The sequence below is a fragment of the Blastomyces gilchristii genome (genome assembly GCF_000003855.2).
Source record: "Blastomyces gilchristii SLH14081 genomic scaffold supercont1.6, whole genome shotgun sequence".
In the NCBI taxonomy this organism is placed as follows: Eukaryota; Fungi; Ascomycota; class Eurotiomycetes; order Onygenales; family Ajellomycetaceae; genus Blastomyces; species Blastomyces gilchristii.
Window position 1 is genome coordinate 2,820,104 of NW_003101677.1, and position 10,022 is coordinate 2,830,125.

The 10,022-nt window shown below is 29.6% G+C and overlaps 1 protein-coding gene across 1 annotated transcript; it reads left to right on the forward strand.

Moving 5' to 3' along the window:
* Positions 1 to 315: 315 nt before the first annotated feature.
* Positions 316 to 1,409, forward strand: BDBG_04025 (BET3 family protein; the record flags this gene model as incomplete). The annotated part of the gene is made up of 5 exons (XM_031721506.1): positions 316 to 356; positions 449 to 457; positions 604 to 824; positions 876 to 1,096; positions 1,290 to 1,409. The coding sequence occupies 5 exons, from the start codon at positions 316 to 318 to the stop codon at positions 1,407 to 1,409; spliced, it is 612 nt and encodes a 203-aa protein (XP_031578085.1).
* Between the last annotated feature and the right edge of the window lie 8,613 nt (positions 1,410 to 10,022).

The window sequence follows — 10,022 nt, forward strand, 5'->3', positions numbered from 1 at the left end:
CAACACATCGTTATCCTCCAAGAGAAGCGGGCTTACTTATGCAATCCATCCTCTTCCACCCAGAGAGTTGTCCAACAACATTTCATCCATCGATTCTCCTGATACCAACACTACCCCACCTACTTTGTTGTATAGCGCGACTAATTTTCTGTGGTTGAAATATGTGACGTGCGTGGGACAATTACTACATCCATTAGTTCCTGCTCCATATTTCCCCGCTACAACAATTCCTGAGACGAACGATACGAACCTCCAACCCCGTTTCTGCGGCGATAAGATAGCTAGCGATAGAGCTTCGTTGCATATATAATAAAGATGTCCTCGACCAAGACGTCAACGTCAAGGATCGGTGAAGAGTACGTTTCTCGTTATGATGTCTAGCGAAAACAATATATCAAAATATATGGGTCTTACATCCGTACTAACATCTAGTTGTTTCTTATTCTAGGACATGGAAGTGAGTTCCCCCCTAAGATAAGATGATCTCCCGAACGCCCCGGTTTCCTTTTTCCATTTCCTTTCCTTCCTTCCTTCTTCTCACAACATACAAACGGTATTGCACGCTCAAAATGACCAAACATTAAACGTCAAAAACAAATCCAGAACAAAAGTCGACAAAGTCAACGCGGAGCTCGTGACACTGACATACGGCACTATCGTCGCGCAACTCTGCAACGACTACGACAGCGACTACGTGGAAGTAAACAAGCAGCTAGATAAGATGGGATATAACATCGGCATGCGGCTAATCGAAGACTTCCTGGCCAAATCGGACACGGGGCCGCTGTGCGAATTTCAGAGAGACTGCGGATATGATCTCGAAGGTGGGATTATTTATATCTATCTATAATATATATATAAATATAATAACTAAGCTAAATCCATTATAACTGCGCTACTACAGGTCGGATTCAAGATATTCCTCAACATCACGCCGACGATCACGAACTGGACGAGCGATAATAAATCCTTCTCGCTCATATTTGAAGAGAACCCGCTAGCAGACTTTGTAGAGCTGCCGGATGACGGACGGGCCCAGGATGAGCTGTGGTTTTCAAATATCCTATGCGGGGTGCTGCGGGGGGCCCTTGAGATGGTGAGCTTTCTTTTTTTCTTCCTCTCCCTCTAATTTGGCATTTCCATCTGCATTTTTTTTTCTTTTTTCCCTTGAATTCTATCCCGCTACGGCGCAGTGGTTTTGTCTCATTGGGGACCACAACGGGCATTTAGTGGCGGAAAATGCCGAGCTACGAATAAATATTAATAAAAAACCTGGAATTTTGCTCCAGGTCCAAATGCAAGTTGAGGCTCATTTTGTGAGCGATGTGCTGCGAGGGAACGATGCGACGGAAATGCGGGTGTCTTTAGTGCGGTACCTTGAGGATGAGTTACCACCAGATGATGAGTGAACGAATGAAAGAATGAAATGAAATGACATGAATGAACATTTTATGTTTTTCTCTCTTTCACATTTTCATACTATATCCCCCCGTCTTCTTCCAGCCCGGGGTCTTTTTTCTATTCGCGGTTTATCCTCATTTCGATAGTATTTTCTACCCTTGTTAGGTGCCCTTGTATTATTATTATTATTATTATTATTATTATCTCTCTATATATTATAGAAAAACCAACTTTTCCAAGTAAAATGCCCTGTAACATGACCTCACATGATATCATATGCATCTCATCAAAATGAATTCATCTGAACAGCCAGCTCTGCAGTCTGTACAGCTCTGATATTAATCTTCATTCTTTTCTTTACAGACATTCTCTACTGTATTTACATTCTTTATACTCTCCTCTACATTCATTTCAATCTATATATTTATTAGTATACTTATTTCATGCACTGCTGCTTAGTGTGTGAGAATTCTCATTCTCTCAGTGCATTTGAATAATGTCAATTCAATGCATTATTTCATACATGCGGCCACCCGGTAGCGCCTTGGCGTGGGAAACCAAGGCGTGTGGGTTCGAAACCCGCAGGATACATTAAATCCGGAACCCAAGCACCTCAGGTTTCTAATAAATACAGAGGTGTACAAATCACTTCAACAAAAATCACTCTATGTCCCTGGGCTGGGAAGTTATTATCGCATGTATCTAATTGTCACTCCTTTGTATTTCCTATGTTCTTGTTATCTTGGTGTGGTCTCAACACCTGTATTTCCTCCTGTATAATCAACACTTGGCCTGTATTTAACATCACGCAAGGACTCATTATAAGCTCCGCTTGCATATGAGTATAATGAAAGAATAATAATAATAATAATAATAATACATGCTCTACATACCGTGAAGCTCAATATCATGCATGTCAGATATATTCAGTTCAAATCTCCTGCTTATCATTGAGAGATATAGCTGTTTTTATACTTAACTCATAGTAAGTTAAGCTGTCACACTGTGATATATACTGTGAAGACTGTTCATCTCATCTGTTTTACACTGTTAATTATCTCTTCAGAAACTGTAATAACTGTCAAGCTCTTAATTATGAATATATCTGTGATATTAAATACTATTGTTTGACAGCTGCTACAGTAGTTACTGCAGTAGATAAGTCTGTCAATTATATATATACAGATTCACTGAAGTGATTAGCTCTTAATAATCTTAACACTTAAACTAACTTAACTACTTCTGAATTAGCTGTTAATTCTTTAATTATCTATAGTTACTAATCTGTTCTCTGAAGAAAAGCTTGAATCTTTCATAGACTTGTAAATAAGTAAACTATTTAAAGAGAGAGAATATGAACAGTATTTAAAGAGAATCTCTATAATTAATATAAAAGACTCTATTCTGATTTACTCAGATGACTTAAAAAATAAGAATTTAAATAGATTAGATACAGATATTACTGTAAGAAATTCTGCTTCTTGTGAATTCTTTACCTCTATTTCTATCTCTTATATAATTAATAGAGTTAGCAGCTCTTGACTACATATAACTATATAGACTGAAGTTTGTGAATACTATTTATAACTCAGCTTAAATACTATTATATATTTAATCTCTATATTTTATCTTTCTACTGTAAGTACTTCTAGTAGTTAATAGTATATATTATATCAAGCTGTAAATATCTGAATAATTGTCTATAAGCACTTATTCTTATATTTCAAGCTCTGTCAGTCAGTAGCTATCTATTATAACTGAAAGAATTAGAAACTTATATACTTTAATCTTTATAAACTCTACTACAGATACTCAGAAGTAGTTACTTAAATTATAAATAATCTCTATAAAAGAAGTTTTAGAGAATATATTAATTACTTATATGATATTATTCTTTATATCTATGACAGAGAAACTCTCTGAACTTATGAATAAATCAATGTTAATAAAGAATATTCTTGAGTATTTCTCACAGAATTAAGTTATTTTTCTATAAGAAATACTTACTATCTGTAAACACTCTTAAACTGAGTTTCTAGACATAATCTTCAGAGATACTTATAAACTGAAAAGAAACTTTTTTAAGTTATAATTATTTAAGGTCTTCTACTGAATTATAATCTATAAAAACTTTTATAAGTTTGTATTTAAAATTAACTTACAAGCTCAGCTGTGTGATATAAAAGATGAAGAAGCTGTTATCTATATAATAACAGATTTCTACTATACTAAAGTTAAGAACTAGCTGAACTATTTAAAGAATAATTATAAGAGATCTTACTAATCTATTCTTAAGATCTATTTAAGAAATAAGTTAAGAGACTTTATAAGCTGAACAGAGAACATCTGAACTATAATTATTAATATTAGAAAAAGAGATAAGAAATCTGATAAAGACTACTTATAGCACTTTATAAAATTATAATATGAATTAAGATCTGTGAAAACAGAGCTCTGAAATAAGATCTGAATAATAATATTTATAAAGAAGTTAAATAAAGATATATAGAATAAGCTTATTAAGTAAGACTCTAAGCTTTTAACTCTGAAGAAACTGATAACTCTTATTTATCACTTACAGATCACTGTAAGAGTCACAGATTTATAAAGAGTAAATTATCAATCAGCTCTGCAAGAGCTAGAATAACAGAGAACAGATTTATTAAAAAAAGATAATAAGATATAAACAGATTTATATTTAACTACTGAGTAAAGAGAAAGAGTTTTATAAGCTTTTATAAATAGAGTATATAATAGAGAGATTAAGAAAAAGAAACTCTGCTTTATCTATTTTAAATCAGAATATCTCTGTGCAAACTATTCAGATAAATTAAAATAGAAATTTAAGAAGTTATAGATAGAGTTAATAACAGTCTTTTTAAGAGTTTTAAAACTGATATCTGACTCTGTTACTCTCTCAATAAAAATACATACTTATAAGAAGAGACTGTGCTGCAGTACTACTAGACTGGCTGCTGAAATCATGAATTTCATGTTTAGTCTCATTTGGTCTGATCTCATACATTTCTTGGCGTGAATCCCACTGGGACTAGTCATTAAAAAAACATGCAAAGTGACTATATATCAGATCTTAAAATGGAACCATGACTTGAAAAAAATGAGAAAGTCATCTCATTTAATCTCATTTAGTCTCATTCTTAGCATAAAGTTACTATTTTTAGACATTTTAAGGTTTTTTTTAGACTATTTTTAATTTTTTAAAAAGTAACACTTTTTGATAACACTCAAATGAGATTTAAAGTCATTTAAAGCAATAAAAATAATTTAAATTGAGAAGTGAAAATCATGATCTCATTTGAAAAATGTGACAAGAGTAGACAGTAAGTCTCACTGAGACAGTATGAAACTACTATCTAATGTTAAAACCGTGTAATGAGATCAGTTGAATTGATAATGAGACTATCAAAAAATCTGATCCTGGTCTCAGACACGGTCACATAGTCAGTCTAAGTACTACTATCTCATAAGTAGACTGACTACTGAGATCATGAATTTCACATTTGATTTCATTTAGTCTGATTTCATACATTTCTTGATGTGAATCCCGCTGGGACTAGTTATTAAAAAAACATGTAAAGTGACTATATATCAGATCTTAAAATGAAACCATGACTTGAAAAAAATAAGAAAGTAATCTCATTTAGTCTCATTTAGTCTCATTCTTGATATAAAGTTACTATTTTTTAGACATTTTAAGGTTTTTTTAGACTATTTTTAATTTTTTAAAAAGTAATGGGTTTTTGATAACGCTCAAATAAGATTTAAAGTCATTTAAAGCAATAAAAATAATTTAAATTGAGAAGTGGAAATCATGATCTCATTTGAAAAATATGATAAGAGTAGACAGTAAGTCTCACTGAGACAGTATGAGACTACTATCTAATGTTAAAACCATGTAATGAGATCAGTTGAATTGATAATAAAACTATCAAAAAATCTGGTTCTGATCTCAGACACAGTCACACGGTCAGTCTACTCATAAGTATAAAAAGTATTAATAAACTCAGAGTCTTAGATTACTATAGTGTTTCTAAAGCTTATAGAGTGAATAAGCTGAGTAATAAAAACTGAGAATCTGCTCTTATAATAAGCAGAGTGTGAGAACTCAGATCTGAGAACTGAGAGACTTATAGAAGTTATCTTTAAATTATAAGATCTCTCTGAAATCTGAAAGAGATTTCTTAGAAACTGTAATTATTACAGATATTATAGATAACATGTACTTAGAACTTGTATTTCTTTAAAGACATAATTCATACATAGCTGTCTATAAGTTAGGTTTATACTTTCAATCAGTGTTAATAGACTTACTTACAGAGATAGAATCAGTTAATATTACAGAGTTAATCAGAGAAGACAAGCTCATCTATATAATAACTTTATAAATATCTGAGAATCTCACAGTTATGAAAACTAAGCTTCAGATATCAGAGAAATATTAAGATCTTATAGAGATATTTAGTTCAGTTAAGATAGCTAAGCTTTTATCTCACTATAAGAAGAATCTGATAATAAATTTAATAGAAGAATAGAAACTCTTCTGAGAATTAATATATAAGCTCTCTTATTATAAAACAGAGATCTTATAAGCTTATATAAAGAAGAATTTAAAGAATGACTTTATCTAACTTTCACAGATCTTTATAAAAGTCTCTGTAATATTTATACGCCCCGGTGGCCGAATGGTTAATGCGGCCACTCAGTAGCACCTTGGCGTGGGAAACCAAGGCGCGTGGGTTCGAAACCCGCAGGGAATACATTAAATCCGGAACTCAAGCACCTCAGGTTCCTAATAAATACAGAGGTGTACAAATCGCTTCAATGAATTGCTCTATGTTCCTGGGCTGGAAAGTTATTATCGCATGTATCTAATTGTCACTCCTTTGTATTTTCCTATGTTCTTGTTATCTTGGCGTGGTCTCAACACCTGTATTTCCTTCTGTATAATCAATACTTGACCTGTATTTAACATCATGCAAGGACTTATCATAAGCTTCGCTTGCATATGAGTATAATGGAAGAATAATAATAATAATAATAATAATAATCTGTAATATTTATAAAGAAGAAGAAAGAAGATCTCAGATTGTATGTAAACTATTATAATTTAAACTTCAAGACTATAAAGAGTCACTATTCTCTATCTCTGATTGAGAATATAAGTAACTGTCTTACAGAAGCTGTTATATTTATATAACTAGATATGATTAATATATATATATAGCTATAAATACAGTCTGAGAATGAATAGAAGACTGTCTTTAAAATCATATTAAGATTATTTAAATATTTAGTGATATCTTTTAATTTGACTAATACTTCTGCAGTATTTCAGTCTTTTATTAATAAAATACTTTATATATATCTGAATGTCTTTATAGTAGTATATCTGAATAATGTGATAATATACTCTGTGAAGAAGAAAGAATACACTGAGTATATACAAACTGTATTAAAGATCTTAAATGAGGCAGAACTATATATTAAGCTTATAAAGTGTAACTTCAGTATCTGTTAAATTAATTTTCTAGAATATATAATTACTGCAGATAGTATTCAGATAAAATCTTTGTAAATTGAGACTATTTTATTATAACTAAAGTTAACTAGTATTTATAAGATTCAGATTTTTCTGAGCTTTATAAATTTCTATAGATAGTTTATCTTTATATTTATAATAATCTTCTTAACTTTTACAGATATGCTGAAGAGTGAAAATAAGAAGAAGTTATTCTATAAATAAAGAATGAAAAGATTATTAAGAAGGAAGAATTATAAGAACTTTCTTATCTCAGAAGCTTACAAAGTCTTTATAAGATTAAAATAGATATTTATAAATATAGTAATACTGTATCACTTTAATCTCTTACTCTTAATTAGATTGAAGACAGATATCTTCTTCTTTATAATTTCAGAAATAGTCTTATAACTACAGTTAAATAAGAACTGAGTTTCAGTGATCTTTTTCTCACAGAAGATATAACTCACAGAGATTAACTATAATATTTATAATCAGAAGCTTCTTATAATAGTAAAATTCTTCTCTTACTAAATAGCACTACTTTAAGAATTTTATAACAGTGATTACTATTAGAACTAATCATAACAGCTTATAATAATTTACTTCAATTAAGAAACTCTCACAGTAACAGATTCACTGAGCTCAGAGACTGAGTAAATTCTGATTTAAGATAGAGCATATTAAGAGAACTAAGAACTCAGTGAATAAACTCTCTCACAGATCTGACTATATCAAGAAGATCAGAGTAATAGATATAAAGAGATTAGAGAAGACAGAAAAGCTTTATAAGATACTTAAACTGAGTGTTATAAAGAGATTGACTGAAGAGTCTCTTAATTCTCTGTAAGAGAAGAGAGAAGAGAGAGAAAAGAAGTCTGTATAATTACTCTTCATAATACTGAGAGTCAACACTCTGAGAATCTCTGTGAGAATTCTTGAAGAGAGTATCTATAATCTGAAGAGTTTATAAGCTTTAAGAAACACTGTGAAAGACCTGATAAAAGAGAAAACAGAGTATAAGTCTTTATAAAATCTTCTATTCAGATTATCTAAACTATAACTGAAGAATAAATATACTTAGTATATTTAAAAACTACTCACAGCAGAAATCAATTCTGCAGAAATAAAGAATTAAAGAGACTTATATAATCTCTTATAAAGAGAGAACTGAATTTATATATCTATAAATAAGTTTCTATATATAGAACTTATTAAAAGATATCATGACTCTTCTCTAATAAGTTATTTTATAGACACTAGAACTTATGAGTTACTTATAAGAAAATACTTCAAATTGAAAATACAAGAGCTTGTAAAGAAGATAGTGAATTCTTATACTATTTATCAGAGTTTGCAGATAGTATAGTTCAGATTATATAAAGAACTTACTTCTCTACTTATTTTATAAGAATCTTGAGAATAGCTAGAAATAATTACTCTGATAAGCCTCTCTGAAAGTAAGAATATATATAATACCTGCTTTGACAGTGTGCTGATAATAGTAGATTACTTTATTAAGATAACACACTTTATACTCATCTATAAGAACTTAAAGTCAAAGAATTTAATTTATATCTTCATTTATAATATGATTTAGTTATATGAGTTATCTGCAAATATTATCTCAGATAGAGAATTAATTTTTATAGAAGAGTTCTGATCTGATCTGATAATTATACTGAAGATTTCATGAGATTTAAGTATAGCTTTTTATTAATGGATAGATAATTAAATAGAATATTTAATAAGTATATTAAAATAGTATCTGCAGTGCTTTATTAATTATAATCAGAATGACTGAGTATATTAATTATCACTTACAAAGTTTATATATAATAACTTAAAACATGTCAGTATAGATAAAACTCTCTTTGAGATACTTATTAAGACTTATCTGTAGATGATGTTAATGAATCTATAAGAGTATACTATAGAGTATAATAATACTTGTGAATAAGCTGAGCAAATTCAGAATCTCTGAGAGAAAGTCTGTGAATTTTAAAGAAAGACTTAAGAGTATTAGAAGAGATACTATCACTTCAAGTATATTATAAAAAGTTTTAAGAAAGATAATAGAGTCTGACTAAGTTTAGAAAATATTATTATATAGAGATCTAGTAAGAAGCTGAATCTCTTATAAATAGAGTTCTATATAATTATAAAGAAAGTTAGTTTATAAATCTATAGATTGAAACTGTTATCTGAGTTATATATATATAATATTTTTCATGACTCTTTGTTTGATAAATATAAGAAATTTTTAGAAGAGAACTCTGTGACTTATCACTTCATTTATAAAGTACTAGAAAGTGAAAGAGAATATCAGATTAAAGAAATTATTAACTCAGAGAAGTAAGATTATAAGCTCTGATTCAAGATTCAGTGATAAGAGTATTCTGATAAGATAAATAAGTTCACTTGAAAATTATTCAGATAGATAAGATATCTGTGAAAGCTAAGACATGACTTTTATACTGTGAATTCTGATAAGTCAGAATAGTACAGTCTTTGCTAAGAATCTAGTTATAATAAAGATATTAACAGTATTATTTATAAATATCAGTCTATAAAGATAATAAGTTTCTACTAAGATAAACAGTTTGCAGTATATATAAGAGAAGAAGGAATTATATTATTATTAAAGCTAAAAATAAAGAAAAAATAAAAACAGAACTGTGAACATAATTTAAAGATTAATAAAGAAAAAATAAAGCAAATTTATATTCATATTCTTATTATTTATAACACTCAATTCTCTTATAATTATCAATTTTTCTCTTCAAAGAAGCAGAGAGTATTATATTTATAATACAGACAATTATTACATTTGATGTAAAGACTGTCAGAAATGTACAGACTTCAGAGAAGCTGAATATCAGAGTATATACAGTTGTGACAGAGTCTTGAGAACTGATTATCTGTATATGTAATCAGATATTTCTTATAAAGCTGTATTCACTCTCTCAGTTATGCTGAAGTGATTATTATTATTATTATTATTATTCTTCAATTATAGATGTATGCAGTCAGAGACTATGACATCTACCTGAGAATTAAAAGTTCTCAGGGTTTTTCCTAT